Source organism: Nerophis ophidion, linkage group LG12, assembly GCF_033978795.1.
Source record: "Nerophis ophidion isolate RoL-2023_Sa linkage group LG12, RoL_Noph_v1.0, whole genome shotgun sequence".
Taxonomy (NCBI): Eukaryota; Metazoa; Chordata; class Actinopteri; order Syngnathiformes; family Syngnathidae; genus Nerophis; species Nerophis ophidion.
Window position 1 is genome coordinate 49,803,368 of NC_084622.1, and position 20,000 is coordinate 49,823,367.

At 43.5% G+C, this 20,000-nt stretch overlaps 1 protein-coding gene across 2 annotated transcripts in view; it reads left to right on the forward strand.

The window, feature by feature from the left end:
* Window positions 1-20,000, forward strand: part of LOC133563518 (cytosolic carboxypeptidase 4) — a 199,740-nt gene that overhangs the window by 94,138 nt on the left and 85,602 nt on the right. For both annotated transcript variants that reach the window (XM_061917681.1, XM_061917680.1), the window contains exons 13-16: window positions 8,071-8,161; window positions 9,984-10,250; window positions 15,284-15,367; window positions 16,898-16,978. In XM_061917681.1, coding sequence (XP_061773665.1) covers window positions 8,071-8,161; window positions 9,984-10,250; window positions 15,284-15,367; window positions 16,898-16,978 — 523 coding nt within the window. The remainder of the gene's footprint in view (window positions 1-8,070; window positions 8,162-9,983; window positions 10,251-15,283; window positions 15,368-16,897; window positions 16,979-20,000) is intronic.

Consider the following 20,000-nt stretch of genomic DNA (forward strand, 5'->3'; position numbering starts at 1 on the left):
CACAAACACCCTGTAAAATGTCCTCCACCTTTTAAGGAGACTAAGGTCTTTCAGTGTGTGCAGGTCTTTCCTGTGCACCTTTTATGACATTGTGGTGACTTCCGCTGTGTTCCATGCCTCTGCATGTTAGGCTGGGGGAAGCTGTGTCAGGGACAGAAGACTTCATAGACTGATCAGGAGACCTGACTGTCCTACTGGACTCAATCAAGAATGCGGCTGATTTAAGGATGTTAGCCAAATTGATATCCATAGTAGACAACCTTCTAGGCCTTAAGTAGTTCCTTCAGCAAAGACTGTTATATCAGCCTTGTAAGAAGGAGCGGGACTGCAGGTCATTTTTGTTTGCTCTGTTTGCAATGTGAGTGTTATTATTGCTATATTTTAATGTATCCTAAGTTATATGTATCACTTTTTTAATCTTTCATTAATGTCATTCATGTCTGTACTAAAACATGTTTACTTTTGTTTACTGTGTCTAAATTATTTGGACTAATGCACAATGTGTAATAAATCAAGTCATTGCTACATTGTCCAAAAAGCAAAGGGCTGGCTAATTTCTCATCCAGTACACTGACATCCATATGCTGGAAGATCTAATTTCCTCATGTTATTACACGCTTCAGTTGTTGCATGGCATAAAATATGTTAATACTGTCACTATTTTCACTCTAAACCTTTTTAACCTCATACCTGGTATACTGGGATTCTGGGTCGTGTTTGTGCTGCTATTGTAATTGCTCAATATCAAGTAACATCAATATCATTATGTCTATGTTAACAGAAGAAAGTCAGCTAAATGATTTTTTGGAGTAGGCTTACCCAGATAAAAACCCATGCCTGCACAGGGAGATGCACATGCAAATCGCATGGCTAAACGACGGTTCGAGTCTCAATCTCCTGCGGCCAATATGTAACCACTGTGGTCCTTGCTTTAATGTTTTAATGTTTATTTCACAAATAAACAACCATCTTATCCAACAACTAAACAGGCTTTACACAAGTGGAGTGTAAAAAGAAAAGCTGACATGGAATGGAGAACATAAATATGAAGACGAAAATCATTGCATGAAATTGTAGATTGAAATCCTATGTTATGCACATAGGATTGTACCATGCACAGACAAACAACAAAACAAAAACACAATTTTAAGTCCCAAATGGTTCCACACCATTGTCTGCTTGGGCGGGTGTCACGTCCAAAGACAGGAACAGACCCAACAAAGCAACCAAGAGAGGCCACTCTTTTGTAGGCTGCCCACTCACTCTTTGCCAATGTCCAGTCCGCGTGGATACATGCTTGTTCAGCCAAGGTTCTGTAAAGCTCATCCATCCTAACACTCAACGCAAGTTCCACAAGTCAGTCTTTTTCTCTGCATCTTCTCCGGTCTCTCCACGCAGACTCTGGTGTGGCAGAGAGCCTGAAGCTGGTCTGCTGTAGAGACATGGCCATGGCTCCCACGGCGGATCCAAAAGTTTAAAAAAAGCGCAAAAGGCCACAAAGGTGCCAATCCTTGTTGCACAGACCCAAAAACACAAGAACAAACACAAGAGCACAGAGCTCCTGCAAGAAGCAGCCACTACAAAGGCACTATCTTAAAATACTACTACTACTACTATGGCCGCATGTGACGAGCTGCTTCCCATTTTAAGCGTCTCTCTTCCAAGAATGACTTGTATGCCTCTTGAGAGACTTTGCAGCATTTGTTAATTGCTGTCAGTTCCAATCTCAGTTGACAATGTTGATGGAGAAATATTTCATGTCCCTCTTGATTACATCTTTAATATGTAGGCGGGGACGTCCTTGTCTGCGTGGAGCATTGGTGAGTTCGCCATACAATAAGAGTTTGGGGCAGCGAGCGTCATCCATATGATGAATGTGCCCGGCCCATCTGAGATGGCATTGGCAAAGAGTTGTGTACACGTCACTGGAGTCTTTTTTTCTGTAGTCTGAGTGAGTTGGTTACATGGTCCTTCCAACAAATGACCAGTATGGAACGAGGGCAGTGGAAGTGAAATACATTGAGGCGATGTTTGTTCCTGCGGTATGTTGTCCATGATAGATAGATAGATAGATAGTACTTTATTGATTCCTTCAGGAGAGTTCCCTCAGGAAAATTTAAATTCCAGCAGCAGTGCACAGAATTGAGATCGAATTTAAAAAGGGGTAAAAATGGAAATGAAATAGAAAAATATTACAGTAAGAATAAGAATGACTCAGATGTATCAGTATAGTAAGTTGTTAAGTACACACGTGTGGTATACAGGTACTTTGAGTAGCAAGGAAAGGTTCTTGTTGTGCCGGACACGCTTTTTCAATTTGATAAGAATTAACGATACCCTTCCAATGCGCATGTCAAGTTCTGCATCAATGCTGTTGGTGTGGGAGACTGTGGATCCCAGGGAGGTGAATTTGTCCACCTCAGATAGAGGTGCGTTAAAGATGGAGATAGCAAGGTTCAGGGTTGAAGTTTGGGCAAGCACAACTGTCTTTTATAGATTAATCTGCTGGCCGAACTTTTGGCATGCAGAGTCAAAAGATGTGGAGAGCGAGTGGGTAGCAAAGCCAGCATCATCAGTATAAAGCAGTTCACGCACCATGACATGACTTTCTTTGGTCTTAGCCCGCAGTCTGGATGGATTGAAAAGTTTTCCTGAGCTGCGGGTATGTAAGAGGATGCCAGAGTCTTCGGGGCAAGTGCAACGTAGTAGGGCAGAGAAAAATATTCCAAAGAGGGTAGGTGTAAGAACACAACCCTGCTTCAACCCACATCTCATCTGGAATTCATCAGAGCGAGTCCCTTCAAATTGTACCGTTGCCTTCAGGCCATCATGAAATTCAGTAATAATCTTTGGTAGTTTAGTCTTTGCAGAACAAAGAAGAATCCAGACTGACTGACGTAGTCAAAAGCCTTGGTCAAATCCACAAACACCAGGAATACACTTTTCCAGTAATTGTTGAACACAGAACACCATGTCTACGGAGGAGCAACTGGTTCGAAACCCACACTGGCTTTCAGGGTGGATGAGGTCTGCAAGGACTTGTAGTCGTGGTAGAAGAGTTCGAGCAAATGTCTTTCCCGCAACACTGAACAGAGAAATGATTGTCACACACACACATTATTCTCTGCATTTGACCCATCACCCTTGATCACCCCCTGGGAGGTGAGGGGAGCAGTGAGCAGCAGTGGTGGCCACGCCCGGGAATCATTGTTACAGTCTGCACGGTCCCCTTTTGTTTTTGTAGATGGTGTTGCGTTTGACCCGGTCTTCTGCCGGTCACCTCCCAGGTTGGTTCGATGACACATAAGCTGGTTATAAATGAATCCTTGAGACAGAATACATTATCTTGATATTTTATTCTAGAGCTCTAGGAGACCAATCTTTGATACAACAACCTTTCAATTATAGTGCCCAAATTGATCTAATTCTACTATGGAAGTTTCGCCTCCACTCTCCCTCTCACCGGCCCCTTCCTCCTCCTCTCCCCCTCCTCCTCCAGAGCGAATTCCCATAACTATTTTCCTTCTCAGCCTGGCACATTTCAGATAAAAGAGTGTTATTGTTGCTAGTTACATACCACTATCAAGGCGTACGTACGTCCAACACTTAGCTGTTTTAAAATGTGACTAGGATATAAAAAGATATCAATCTCCGTCAATCCCCCTACAGATCTTCTACAAAAGATCTCTAACACAAATACAAAACTTCTAAATTGAAGTTTTAGCAAGCTAGCAATAAAATAACAGCACAGTTACATGGGAGTTAGAGGGAGGGAGTCCTTGTCAATGTCATCATGGTCAGCGAGGGAAACTAGCCATTCTCGAAAGTCATCACTTTGCTTGACCCCCTTCAGAGACATAGCAATGGATGGCCTGAGGGAGGTCGGGGCAAGTTGTTCAGTAAGTCTCTCAACAGCGTCACGAGTCAGGTTGGTCAGTCTCAACAGATTATAAAAACATAGTTAATGCGTTCCACATTTTTAGTAGCGGTCACAGGGAAAATAGCACCAATGATAGGAAGGTTCTCGAAACCCGCACAGGATTTACACCACAATTTATGTTGTCCGGGGACCCCTTGGTTGCCCTATTGCATCAGAGTAAACACCCCCGGGGTTTCTCATCAAATCAAAGGAGGCCCTTACACTCCTTGATAGAACATGACGGCGTCGGCGGGAAGTTAAAGAGGCCGCTGAAACAGGAGTTCCAAGGGGTGTCAATTTGGTACCCACTAAGGTGAGAGGGGTCACTAGTCTAACCATAGCAAGCCCAACGCCTGACGTCGGGATTCTAATTTACAATATGTGTTCCCCACCATAGCAGAATAAGTTAGCCCGTGCCCAAAGGCCTATTTTGGAGCCATCTATCAGTGTGGTGCACCAGGAAGGGTCAATGTCACCCAATTTGTTGGGGGGACGAAGAGGGTCCTGTGAATTGAAAACACGTGTAATTTATCTTTTGGGCCACAAAAGGAAGAAGTGGGGTGAAATTGTCAACAGGAGGGTACACACTAACCAACAAATCGCACCCTGGCTGTGTGGGTTCCGAAAACAAGGAGATAAGACGGTTTGAGCCATTTGTGTCAGTCAACTTAAAAGGGGCGGGGTAAGTGTGGGGAAAGGGACGTCCAGCGAAACAAGCAACACAATCACCCATGTTTTGGCTCTTAGCCATGCTAGTCACCCACCTGAGCCACAGCCGCTCCTAGGGTCAAAGCTACCAGGTCTTCAGTGGTGATGTCATTAGTATATACAGATGTGAGAGTCTTTGAAACGTCACCGAGGTGGAGTGGCATTTTAGGTTCTACAGGGGGGGCAGAGGTAGTTAACGCCCTTTCAAGGACATTAATTTTAATAATCCCCTTAGAGTCTGTACCAGTCTGGTCAACCCCTAACACAACATAAAACGGACTGGGCCAATTGGGCATGACACCCACGTTGGCATTTGTAAGGGCGATGGGGTTCTGGGAACGATCAAAGTTCCTCTGGAAGGTCATCCCTTCCCGAGTAGTTTTGATGTAGTAAAAAGGGCCGGTGGGATTCCAATGCCCTGTGTAGTGGGTTACCTGCTTCCGCTAGGGGCACCACACCATAGAGTGTGTATTCTGCTTCCATCCATCCATCTTCTTCCGCTTATCCGAGGTCAGGTCACGGGGGTAGCAGCCTAAGCAGGGAAGCCCAGACTTCCCTCTCCCCAGCTACTTCGTCTAGCTCTTCCCGGGGGATCCCATGGCGTTCCCAGGCCAGCCGGGAGATATAGTCTTCCCAACGGGTCCTGGGTCTTACCCGTGGCCTCCTACCGGTGGGATGCGTCCTAAACACCTCCCTCGGTAGGCGTTCGGGTGGCATCCTGACCAGATGCCCGACCCACCTCATCTGGCTCCTCTCGATGTGGAGGAGCAGCGGCTTTACTTTGAGCTCGTCCCGGATGGCAGAGCTTCTCACCCTATCTCTAAGGGAGAGCCCCGCCTACCGGCGGAGGAAACTCATTTCGGCCACCTGTACCCGTGATCTTATCCTTTCGGTCATGACCCAAAGCTCATGAGCATAGGTGAGGATGGGAACGTAGATCGACCGGTAAATTGAGAGCTTTGCCTTTCGGCTCAGCTCCTTCTTCACCACAACGGATCGATACAGCGTCCGCATTACTGAAGACGCCGCACCGACCCGCCTGTCGATCTCACAATCCACTCTTCCCCCACTCGTGAACAAGACTCCTAGGTACTTGAACTCCTCCACTTGGGGCAGGGTCTCTTCCCCAACCCGGAGATGGTACTCCACCCTTTTCCGGGCGAGAACCATGGACTCGGACTTGGAGGTGCTGATTCTCATTCCTGTCGCTTCACACTCGGCTGCGAACCGATCCAGTGAGAGCTGAAGATCCCGGCCAGATGAAGCCATCAGGACCACATCATCTGCAAAAAGCAGAAACATAATCCCGCGGCATCCAAATCGGAACCCCCCCAACGCCTTGACTGCGCCTAGAAATTCTGTCCATAAAAGTTATGAACAGAATGGGTGACAAAGGACAGCCTTGGCGGAGTCCAACCCTCACTGGAAACGTGTCCGACTTACTGCCGGCAATGCGGACCAAGCTCTGACACTGATCATACAGGGAACGGACCGCCACAATAAGACAGTCCGATACCCCATACTCTCTGAGCACTCCCCACAGGACTTCCCGGGGGACACGGTCGAATGCCTTCTCCAAGTCCACAAAGCACATGTAGACTGGTTGGGCAAACTCCCATGCACCCTCAAGAACCCTGCCGAGAGTCCAGAGCTGGTCCACAGTTCCACGACCAGGACGAAAACCACACTGTTCCTCCTGAATCCGAGGTTCGACTATCCGGCGTGGCCTCCTCTCCAGTACACCTGAATAAACCTTACCGGGAAGGCTGAGGAGTGTGATCCCACGATAGTTGGAACACACCCTCCGGTCCCCCTTCTTAAAGAGAGGGACCACCACCCCAGTCTGCCTATCCAGAGGTACCGCCCCCGATGTCCACGCGATGCTGCAGAGTCTTGTCAACCAAGACAGCCCCACAGCATCCAGAGCCTTAAGGAACTCCGGGCGGATCTCATCCACCCCTGGGGTAGATGAGATCGGCATAGCTAGACACAAGTACTTCTTAGAACGCATGCTGCAGTGTAGGGCCATAGGTAGCAGAAACATCCAGGCAAAGATCGTGCTTGGGCCTGGTGTGATGAAGCTTTATTGGGGGTCAACTTTAGTTTGCAGCATACAAAGGGCATGATCAGGATCACAGTCTGCTGAATGCAGTGTTTGGCAATGTTTTACATCTTTTAAGTGCTCACGCTTCACCAGCACATGGTGAAGTTGGTGCCAGTGTTTAGAATGAGGGTGACACCTATTGACTTTGGAAGAGTTTGCCGCAGAAGTTGTCCATTGTCATTCATGTTGCCATTACCATGGTCTCCCAGGATGTCAAGCCATGGGCTGGAGTTCACAACTACTCTGGCATTGAAGTCCCCGAGAATCAGCAGGCGTTCGGTTGAGGGGGTCTTTTGAATAATGGAACTCAGTTGATTGTTGAAAGTCTCTTTTGAATCCAGGTCAGAGGTCAGTGTAGGGGCATAAGTGGCTATGATTGTGACTGGGCCACTGTTTGTGTGAAGGCGTAGTGAGGAGAGGCGTGGGGAGATAGGCACAGGTTTTTCCTCTGAAGAAAAGAGCTTGTTTTGAATTGAAAAGCCATGCCAAATGCCATGCATTGGTCTGTCGCTATCTGGGAAACCATTTGAGAAGCCAACACCGGTAAGCCAGGTTTCACCAAGAGCAGCGACGGAGATTTAGAGGCGAGGTAGTTCCACATCAATGAGGGCTGATTTGCGAGTTGGGGCATTTTCCATATCAGATCCAAAACCAAGGTACAGCACATTCCAGCATGCATGTATATGTGGCAGTTGCAGGATGTCAACCAGGTCGCGCCTGCCGTACACGCGGACCTTGCCGAGCAACGACAGCACTCTTGAGAACAGAGTGCTCCCAAGTTACCAGTCGTGGAGGCTTAATATTTAAATTTATGGAGAGAAGAGATGCAGAACTTTTTGAAAGCATGCTTGCCCAACACAAACCTCCCTCTCTGGACTCAGTGCTACAGGTTCTGACGGAACACAAGTGTGTGACAGTTGGTGCTGCATATGAGTTACCCCGCAGTGACCAACAAACTAGGTCTATTGCCCCGTGAACATTGGTGATGTGCTCTTCTGCTCACTAAGCGACTGAGATAGGCCAAGTCAGGTGCTGTGACAACAGACGCGCCCTGAACTCAGCCTAGAAGTCCCTGCTGCCAGGCTAGCTAGGTGAACTTGGTTTCATCTGGTCTCACGCCTTTGACCTGTCTGGCTTGCTTAGAGCTACCAGGGGTACAAGCCCCCTGCCAGCATAGGTCTCTGGGTCATTAAGACACACAAGTTGTTCCGCCACGCCAAGGCACCAGTCCATTGCCCAGCTTGAAATACAGTATACCAGTGATGTGTTGAAAAATATATCTAGTACCGAAAATGTGTGATTTATTACTTAGTGGTTTGTCCTATATGTTGGCTTACAGATGCTGCAATTTTAAAGGCCAAAGATTTCAACAGTCATAATGGCCTCCTTAAAACCAGCACTGTAGTCGGAAGCAAAGTCATACAGACCAGGTAAGGATTTAATTTTTGCATTTTTTGACTCTTGAATATCACCAATCTAATGATATGACTTCAATTTCACTCAACAATGCCGTATGGAAGCGACAGAGATTGAGAACAAATGAATAGATCAGTGGAAAAATCAGGTTTATCTAGGTAGATGGGCTAATAATCTATTATTATTTATTATATAGCCCTTACTCACAAGAGTCTCAAAGGGCTTTACAAACTCAAATCGACATCCCCTGATCTCGACCCACATCCGGGCAAGGAATACCTCAAACAATCCCGGTTCGGGGAAAAAGAAGGAACTTGAAGGAATTATTGAGTGGGTACATTATTTTAATTGTTATATTATTAATATTGATGAATTAATACATTTTTAAAATAATAGATGATTCATGTGGAGGAGTGTATCTTCTTCCTGCATAAGTCATTTAAATATATTTATAAAATAAATATTGTTGCAAAACAATAACAGTCCAATACTTTTTCAAAACATGGTCACTACTGCCTAGTTTCTCTTATGGTCTTATTTTACTCTTATATTTTTTCCCATTGTTGCTTTTTATTTTTTTTTCTTATTGTAATATTTTTCTATTTTGTTTCCATTATTTACTTTTTAAATTGATCTCAACTCTGTACACTGCTGCTGGAATTTTAATTTTCCTGAAGGAACTCTCCTGAAGGAATCAATAAAGTACTATCTAAAGTATATCTGTCTGTCTGTCGGTCCGTCGGTCCTTCGGTCCGTCGGTCCTTCGGTCGGTCGGTCGGTCCGTCTGTCCGTCCGTCGGTCGGTCCGTCGGTCGGTCCGTCGGTCGGTCCGTCGGTCGGTCCGTCGGTCGGTCCGTCGGTCGGTCCGTCGGTTGGTCCGTCCGTCGGTCCGTCGGTCCGTCTGTCTGTCTGTCCATCCACAGCTAGTCTTTCATTAAAATGAAGAAAACAAAGATCTGCTTTGCGACTTTTCCGCTGCAAAGACAGATAAACCCCAGTTTGTGAGGTTCTCGCACTGACGCAGCACCAAGAAGACATAGAACCTGAATAAATGGAGTAAATAAAATTGGTAACAATGTTTTCGTATTGTGAACCAACATAATGATACCTCTGCGAAAGAAGCGCAACACCTGGCCTGCGCTGTGTCTAATTTCCAGCGGGCCGACTGATTACAATGCGAGCTTCCTGTCTGACAGCCCGATGAGGGCTGATCGCGTCTTTAATGTAGAAACATCATCCCACCACTATTTTAAAAATCTTATCGTGTGCAGACTATTTTATTTTGTCATAATACAATAAGAGATGTAGGAGGCCAAAACATGCAGCTGATTAATGATGTGACATCAGACCAGGAAGCAGTGACCAGAAAGCGCTATCACATTCTGGTGAAAGCCAAAATTGTAAGCAAATATAAATTATTTCTTACTTTATAAAACTATTTGTCTGCACAAAAGTATTTAACTAGTATTCAAAGAAGACATGATGAACACATACAAGTTATCCTTCCAACTCAAGGGTATGGGGTTGTTAACACCTTGGAGGGGAGGGAAGTTAAATATGAGACGATTTGACTTTGAAGTTGATAGTCGAATCAGCCACTGCTGAATCAAATAGAATATTTAAAGATAGCCCTATTAATTTGTGTTCTTCATGGTAGCTAAGGTATCAATTACTTATTTCAATATTGATGGAATACAAATCAATGTTTAAACTTTCTTTAAATGTTTTTTGTTGATGTATTTTTATTCTGAACATTTATTAATCATTGCTCCCTGTCCTCCTTCAATGCAGGTTAATTGAGGACACTTTTCAGTTGAAACTTGTTTTCTGCTTTTAGGGAGGAAGCCAAGACTGGTCCAGCAAATGATGACTGTAAGGACAACAGAGAGGAAAACAACAACTCTTACGATTTCACAACAATAGACAAGTTAATTGAAAGACAAGGCGTTTTCATCCCATACCATGAACCCACCATGTACCATGCTGCAGCAGTCAAAACCAAATCTATTCCGGGATTCGACATCCTGGCTTTCCCTGATTTTTTGGGTCATGTGCCGAAACCAGAAAATGAACCCATGGCAACACGCAAGCCGGGCGTTCAAAGGTACCCTTTGACACATCACGTAAGCTGAGTCAGATGAAATGACTGAATGCAAACCAAACACAAACGGTCTCATTTTCTTTTCCATCCATCCATCCATCCATCATCTTCCGCTTATCTGAGGTCGGGTCGCGGGGGCAACAGCCTAAGCAGGGAAACCCAGACTTCCCTCTCCCCAGCCACTTCGTCTAGCTCTTCCCGGGGGATCCCGAGGCGTTCCCAGGCCAGCCGGGAGACATAGTCTTCCCAACTTGTCCTGGGTCTTCCCCGTGGCCTCCTACCGGTTGGACGTGCCCTAAACACCTCCCTAGGGAGGCGTTCGGGTGGCATCCTGACCAGATGCCCGAACCACCTCATCTGGCTCCTCTCGATGTGGAGGAGCAGCGGCTTTACTTTGAGTTCCTCCCGGATGGCAGAGCTTCTCACCCTATCTCTAAGGGAGAGCCCCGCCACACGGCGGAGGAAACTCATTTCGGCCGCTTGTACCCGTGATCTTATCCTTTCGGTCATGACCATAGGTGAGGATGGGAACGTAGATCGACCGGTAAATTGAGAGCTTTGCCTTCCGGCTCAGCTCCTTCTTCCCCACAACGGATCGATACAACGTTCACATTACTGAAGACGCCGCACCGATCCGCCTGTCGAGCTCACGATCCACTCTTCCCTCACTCGTGAACAAGACTCCTAGGTACTTGAACTCCTCCACTTGGGGCAGGGTCTCCTCCCCAACCCGGAGATGGCATTCCACCCTTTTCCTCCTCTCTGAGCTGCAACCTTATCGTGGTAGAGGAGTTTGCGTGTCCCAATTATCCTAGGAGCTATGTTGTCCGGGGGCATAAAGCCCCCTGGTAGGGTCTCCCAAGGCAAACAGGTTCTAGGTGAGGGATCAGACAAAGAGTAGCTCGAAGAGCTTTATGAAGAAGAAAAAGCATGGACCCAGATTTCCCTCGCCCGGACGCGGGTCACCTGGGCCCCCCCTCTGGAGCCAGGCCCGGAGGTGGGGCACGATGGCGAGCGCCTGGTGGCCGGGCCTGTTCCCATGGGGCCCGGCCGGGCACAGCCCGAAGAGGCAACGTGGGTCACCCCTCCAATGGGCTCACCACCCAGAGGTCGGGTACAATGTGAGCTGGGCGGCAGCCGAAGGCAGGGCACTTGGCGGTCCGATCCTCGGCTACAGAAGCTAGCTCTTGGGACGTGGAACGTCACGTCACTGGGGGGGAAAGAGCCTGGGCTAGTGCGCGAAGTCGAGAAATTCCGGCTGGATATAGTCGGACTCACTTCGACGCACAGCAAGGGCTCTGGAACCACTTCTCTCATTTTCTTTTATAAAAAGTAAAATTAATCTTCCTCCCACTTCCAAAGACATGCACCTGGGGATAGGCCCCTCCCACCTCCAAAGACATTCACCTGGGGATAGGCCCCTCCCACCTCTAAAGACATGCACCTGGGGATAGGTTGATTGGCAACACTAAATTGGCCCTAGTGTGTGAATGTGAGTGTGAATGTTGTCTGTCTATCTGTGTTGGCCCTGCGATGAGGTGGCGACTTGTCCAGGGTGTACCCTGCCTTTCGCCCGATTGTAGCTGAGATAGGCACCAGCGCCACCCGCGCCCCCATAGGGAATAAGCGGTAGATAATGGATGGATGGATGGAAAATGAATCAGAGACACCTTCAAAAACTGGGTTTGTACACACACAGGACTGTGCTGTTAGTACAGCATATATTATCTACGGTTTTCCCGATATTAATATTTTAAAATGTATTTCGATACTTTTCAGAAGAGGATCACAAAAAAATTCAAATTTTACCTGAAAATCTTAGAATACAGTAAACATGTTTATCATTGCACTAACATTAAACGGGGAGCTGCATTTTTGGGGGAATTTTGCCTAAGGTCACAATCATTGAAATACATGATAACAAACATGTGTTTTTTTTAATGCATTTTAACTTGTAAATAAAAGTTAGCTTGCAACGGAGCCAGTGGGAGGTCCTCCATTCCGCCCATAAAACCCAATAAATAATCTTTCAAAAACTGCCAACAATTCTCCATTTACATTTTGTGACCTGAATATTAACCAATTATTAGTAATATTGTTATTATAAGCGCTAAAGTACACAAACTATTTATAGCGGCGCCATGATCATAAGCTTGTGAGCCTATGTTGACAATATGGACTGTCAGCTGCTTTCCTGCTTCTATGCTTGTGGAAGTTTATTGTATATCAAAAATCATGCATCTCACCTTGATTGAATAAGGATGGGGATGTCATCCGACAATTTGGTTGGAACAGATTATAGAAATGAATCATGCCCAAAAACCCCTGCAGCGCTTTTAGCCATGGCAAAACAGGGGAAATCTGCCACATCTTGCACTTTGAAAGGCAAAGGAAACTTGCCTCGTGACGAAATGCTGTGAGCGAACAAAATTGATCACCAGCAGCCCAAACTGACATTCAACAGAGTTGAAAATCAGGCCATGCTCGTCAAAAGGAAGGAAATGAAATTGATTACTTTGTGATGTCTTTTGTATTCGTGGTTGTGTTGTTTTTTGTCTGAGAGTAACGATCAAACCACGTTTAATATATGTAGTGCTAAATTTGACCAAGAGAGGGCGACAACAGTAATAGTGATAAGTCACATACTGTATAATGTTTGGTGTGTGGATGTTGTGTAGTTTCTACATGTGTAAGCATTTGTAGTTTTATTGTGTGAATATATTAAACCTTCTATTTTATTTATGTAAAATACACAATGGACATTACACTTATTTATTATGTGTATTCTATGTTTATATTTTCAATATTACAAACCTAAGTGAAGAAAGAAGTGTAATAATATAAAACAAAGGAAAGAAAATAATTCAAAAGAAGGAATCCATCCATCCATCTTCTTCCGCTTATCCGAGGTCGGGTCGCGGGGGCAACAGCCTAAGCAGGGAAACCCAGACTTCCCTCTCCCCAGCCACTTCGTCTAGCTCTTCCCGGGGGATCCCGAGGCGTTCCCAGGCCAGCCGGGAGACATAGTCTTCCCAACGTATCCTGGGTCTTCCCCGTGGCCTCCTACCGGTTGGACATGCCCTAAACACCTCCCTAGGGAGGCGTTCGGGTGGCATCCTGACCAGATGCCCGAACCACCTCATCTGGCTCCTCTCGATGTGAAGGAGCAGCGGCTTTACTTTGAGTCCCTCCCGGATGGCAGAGTTTCTCACCCTATCTCTAAGGGAGAGCCCCGCCACACGGCGGAGGAAACTCATTTCGGCCGCTTGTATCTGTGATCTTATCCTTTTGGTCATGACCCAAAGTTCATGACCATAGGTGAGAATGGGAACGTAGATCGACCGGTAAATTGAGAGCTTTGCCTTCCGGCTCAGCTCCTTCTTCACCACAACGGATTGGTACAACGTCCGCATTACTGAAGACGCCGCACCGATCCGCCTGTCGATCTCACGATCCACTCTTCCCCCACTCGTGAACAAGACTCCTAGGTACTTGAACTCCTCCACTTGGGGCAGGGTCTCTTCCTCAACCCGGAGATGGCATTCCACCCTTTTCCGGGCGAGAACCATGGACTCAGACTTGGAGGTGCTGATTCTCATTCCGGTGGCTTCACACTCGGCTGCGAACCGATCCAGTGAGAGCTGAAGATCCCGGTCAGATGAAGCCATCAGGACCACATCATCTGCAAAAAGCAGAGACCTAATCCTGCGGTCACCAAACCGGAACCCCTCAACGCCTTGACTGCGCCTAGAAATTCTGTCCATAAAAGTTATGAACAGAATCGGTGACAAAGGACAGCTTTGGCGGAGTCCAACCCTCACTGGAAATGTGTCCGACTTACTTCCGGCAATGCGGACCAAGCTCTGGCACTGACCATACAGGGAGCGGACCGCCACAATAAGACAGTCCGATACCCCATACTCTCTGAGCACTCCCCACAGGACTTCCCGAGGGCCGAAAAGAAGGAATATCAATTAAAAAAAAAAAAAAATGGAGCTATTTTTTTTTCACACTGTTAACTTGCTGCACACGGTGGAAATGAGTACTGAGGGCAGAATTATGCATTTATTGACAGCGCAGTGTGTAAAACGATTGGTTTACTTTGCAATTATGTAAGCACTGTCTCAAAGAGATATATCCTGCCGAGGCACTTTCTGATGAAACATCCTCATTTAAATGTTCGGCCCCTGAGCCTTTGGGCTCCTGAAACTACGGCCTCCTTCATTATGTAGTTAAAAAGCCCTGATTTAGACCAAAAAAACACTCACAAAATACAAAAAATAACAAGAGTACTTTACATATTTTGGATAAATACGTTTTTTTTTTCCAGGAAGTGTTTGTGACAGATTCCAATACCCTGGACTCGCTCTACTCGACACGTTTGTTTTAATCAGAGGGAAACAAAACTTTGTCAGGGACTCTTTTTAACATTCAGTTACATTTATTTGCATCAACACGAAGACATGTACTTACAGAGGCTCTCTGGGTTGTTGGGGGAAATTCACAAAGTGTGTGTATGGGTCTTGTCAGCTTCTGATGACCTTAACTGTTTCTTTGTCTGAGTATAGAGCTCACCAGTGATTTGATCAAATAGATTCACACAGTGACTTAGCAAAGTCAATGACAACCAGTCTATTGAAGAACATAATGGGCTTGCCTTAATTTTCTTTCCCCTATTCACACTTAAATGTGAATATCCAACTAAAATTTAGTCAAAGGTCCCTGCATCCGCCTAGTCATAAGTTTCAACATAAATTAATCTCTTATACATAATTGCAAGCCTACTATCTTTGATATCTTTTTTTATGCTTCAATATTCTATAAGCAATCCTTGAAGCCAGTTTAAATCATAAAACAATCTTAAAGCACAAAATCTATACATTTTTTTAAATGTTGTTCTTGGTGGGGAAAAGTTCAAACATTCAACGACCAACTTTCTGCAAGGCTGCAATGTCAAAAATGTTTTTCAAAGAGGTTTGTAAGTCATTACTTAATCCTAAATTCATTGTAATGCCATACAATACTTGTTTTGTCAGGCAGAAAGTGATTGAAGATATCCAGCGTTTCATGAATACGGATGACATCATTAACCAAGTTGTCTTTGACATGGAGGATGACAGGTGGGTAAACAGAACACAATAACCCACAAAGTTTTGTCTGTCTTACATCAGGGGTGCCCACACTTTTTCTGCAGGCGAGCTACTTTTCAATTGACCAACTCGAGGGGATCTACCTCATTTATATATATCATTTATATTTATTTATTTATGAAAGAGACATTTTTTTAAACAAGTCAAATGTGTTTAATGATAATACAAGCATGTGTAACACATATAGATGTCTTTCTTTCACAAAGACTAGAATATAAGTTGGTGTATTACCTGATTCTGATGACTTGCATTGATTGGAATCAGACAGTAATGATGATAACGCCCACATTTTCAAATGGAGGAGAAAAAAAGTTGTCCTTTCTGTACAATACCACATGAAAGTGGTTGGTTTTTGGCATCTAGTTCATCCAGCTTCCATACACTTTACAAGAAAAACATTGGTGGCAAATTCCGTAGCTTGCTTGATTGACATTCACAGCTTTCTGAGGGATCGCTTGTGCACGGCAGTTTTCCGAGACTCTGTATTTAGTTAGCGCAGGCAGCATGAAGCAGGGCTTTTATTGTGAAGATAGGAAATGGGCAGTCGGCCTTTAGAGTTTTGACGGAAGGTACGGCGCGAGAGTCTGTTGAAATAAAAAGTGTTTCTCGCCTTCCTCTCGGTCATATTTTCATAATAATGATCTTGCAGCAGCCAGCGTCATCTCACAAGACCCTCCGGTACCGTGAATGTCATTTAAGTGACGTCTTGGTGAAGATTGTTGATTATTAATTTTTAGGTCTATTTTTTTTAAAAGCCTGGCTGGAGATCGACTGACAACACCCCCGCGGTCGACTGGTAGTTCGCGATCGACGTAATGGGCACCCCTGTCTTACATAGTACAGTATAAGACATTTCAATAGTAAACCAATGCAAGATCATGACAAACGTTAGGGGTGTCTTCAACTTTTTCACCAATACCGATATTAATCTGATACAATATTAGCACAAATCCTACATGCTTTTATTATTTGTTGTGTGGAATGTTAGGAAAGGTTAGATCAAGTGAAATGACTGAAATAGAGAACAATGGTAGGTATGCTAACATTAACCCATTTATTAATAACCATCTGGAATTGACTCTATTTGTTTTTGAGACACTTAGTGAGCCTGAATAATTAATTAAGTTAAGCTCAATACGCGGTAAGTTTAATGATGCGGACTTGTATGTTACTGGATACTTTTGTAACAAATAGACTTTGTATGTAAGTAATATGAAACATGTTTTTGTTTTTTTTGCTGAGATCCAGCCAATATTAATATCAGATCCAGACACCCCTAATAAAATTATTATGGTAAATAATAAGTACGAATAAAAGTACTCAGCAAAGGTTGAATCGAGACAATTTGAGTTCTGAAGAACTGAAGAAGCCTTTTGGATGAAAGGCATAACATCTTCAACAAAGAAGAAGAGCCAAGTTACCTCGATTCCACCGATGTTGAGTACATGAGCTGCATGACTGAGAATCTACACAGAATAAGCTTTTTCTCTCTTTTTATAGATCACCTGACATGCCAGATTCTTTGAGATTTTTTTCAAGGTTTGAATGCGGAAACCTCAGAAAGGCCATTCAGGTTCGCAGGTAACGTACTCCCAAGTTTGAAGTGGTGAAATATTTATTGTTTCAGTTCAGAATGTAGAAAAACAAGTAAAAACTGCAACATGCTGATTTTGTTGGTCAGTTGGGAATAAATAACAAAAGAAGTATAAATGACTTGTATAGAATCCATTCAACTCACTTGTAACGTAATGTTCTAAATAGACCTGTCAAAGTTAACATATGGGATTATTTACACAATCACATAAATTATTGCATTAATCATTAATCAACCTTATATAAGTGTTATAATAAAGGCAACACATGATGAAAGTGTCCATACTAGCTACATTAGCCTACTATCAAAGGCTGACGCAAATTTTCGTTGACAGAAATGTTGTATTTTAATTTTTAATCTACACATTTTTGCAACATTGAAATCATTAGCAAAATGGAGGCTTCTCACAGGATGAAGATAACTTCTAGAAAATACTGGCTCAGAATGGCCAAAGGTATAGATGTGTGTGTCCAAGTTTTAGGAAACGGCAGGCTGTCTTCTTCTAATGGATGTTTTTACAATCTTTGCAAGCAGGGTAATGTGTGCTGTGGTCTGGAACAACATGGCACACAAACAACTTTGAGAAATGCAGCTAATATTACATACAGATTATATGTTATGAGGGATGCAAATATAAATTAAATATATATAGGACATAAGTAAAGGAAATTAAATGAGCTCCAATATACCGACGAATGAGGCATAATGAGGCAATATGTACACAAAGCTAGCCTAAACAGCATGTTAGCACCGATTAGCTTGCAGTCATGGATTGACCAAATATAACTGATAAGCACTCCAACAAATCAATAACATCAACAAAGCTCACCTTTGTGCATTCACATACAGCATAAAACGTTTGGTGGACAAAATGAGACGAAGGACTGGCATAAAACACGTCTTTCTGCGGCAACATCGGAGACAGTTGTAAACAAACTACGATGAGTTCAAGGATCGCTGATATTAGTAGGACAAAATGGTGCTTGCTAAATATCCTCATCAGTGAGGCATGTGTAACATAAACTGTGGGATTTCTAACAATTAGGAAGGTTTGTGTCATGTTAGTTCTCCTGCAGAGAATAAATTCAAACAAAAATATTTTTTTTCTTAATCTTTTTCCATTTCATACATCTCTGAAAGAGGTCCAGGGAGCCACTTAGGCGGCGCTAAAGAGGTGCGTGTTGCTGACCCCCGTACTAAGGTCATCTGCATACATAGCCACAATAATTTTTGTTATTTTTGAACCACAACCAGTTTAAAAAAACATCTGAATGCTGAACCCTTTTGAGGCGTCCTCTGTCAAAAAGACTCATCGACAGCCATCAGAGAAGTATACGATTGTCAACTGTTAGTCATTGTAACTATTCAAAAAGTTTGCTTAATCTGAGAAATTAATCGTTTGACAGCACTAATATGTAGTAAATCAGTAATATTTAAATAGTCGCTGATTCTAAATATGCAGTCATCTTTTCAGTTCCCACAATTTTTTGGATTGCTTTAACCTGAAATGCTTGGAATTCGCAGCATCTTTCTTATAAACTTGTGGCGAAAATTGCAAAGTTCCGTGGGTTATTAATATCAATAATAATTATCTAGTATTTTTATGAATTTGCTATCAATATTTTAAGTGTTTCTCAAAAATCACAGGATTTCAACAAAAATGTAACCCTTCTATTATGTTGAGGGTCAATTTGACCCATTTCAGTTTTTGTGTTTATCAAAGTACTGGTTATCCTTTATTTTTCTTGCTGAAATTTGGTGACTTTTCCTCATCTAGGGTCATGATCTGGTGTGTAAAATCTGGACACGTTGTTGAGTAGTGGAATGTCTTGCAGAGTTTGTATACAAAGATGATGTTGCAGGTCATTTTGACCCAGACACTTTAATGTGGGTAAATAGCCAAAATAAACAAGTCTCTTTGATGTACTTTTTACTTTGATGTACAATTGTTTGTATTTTCATTGCCTCTGAGACCCAGAGCCAGGTGTGTGAAGAGAGGGAACTTTCTCAAACTTGTCCTTGTCACTGTTCTCATGTCATCTATTTGACAAACTCACCAAAAATGTGCTCCAGAAATATGACATCTGAGGAGACAAGGACAAGTGTGAGAAAGTTCCCTCTCTTCACACACCTGGCTCTGGGTCTCAGAGACACTCAAAATACAAACAATTGTACATCAAAGTAAAAAGTACATCAAGGAGAAATGTTTATTTTTGGATCTGAACAGCTATTTACCCACATTAAAGCGCCTGGGTCAAAATGACTCGCAACATCATCTTTTTATACAAACTCTGCACAAACATTCCGCTACACAACAAAGTGTCCAGATTTACACACCAGTTCATGACCCTAGATGAGGAAAAGTCACCAGATATCAGCAAGAAAAAGAAAGGATAACCAGTACATTGATCAACACAAAAACTGAAATGGGTCAAATTGACCGTTAACATAATACAATTGGAATAAAAAATGTATTGTATGTCACTTTTCTAAATGTTTATATAACCTAAAATACATTTTTTATTGGTTTAACCTGTTTTCTTGACTGTTTTGAGTGAATTTACACAGGACGGGTCAAAACGACCCGCAACATAATCTATGTAATTTTTTCCACCATAATACAAGGGTTAAAAACAAATAATGCGTTGATGTTTTACTTGTTTTACACCACACTGGCTTAAAAGTAGACACTAGATGACAGTAAAGGCACACACTCCAAACTCATTGTCAAATTACCGTACTGTTTTGATTAATTATGACTAATAATGTTAAGAATTGATTATACTACAGAAATAATCACCACCAAAGGCATCCTTATTTTCCACTGTCTGGTCTGTCGTCCACACTTTGCAGAAATTCTCTGTGTATGTTTTTGAAAAGTGTTTGTCCGACCTAAACATTAACTTATATACTAACACATTTACTACTGCACATTAACAAGGTGTGTTTACTGTTGAGAGTGATTCATCGCACTAATTTTTGTTTGTATATGAGAGACAAGGAGACATT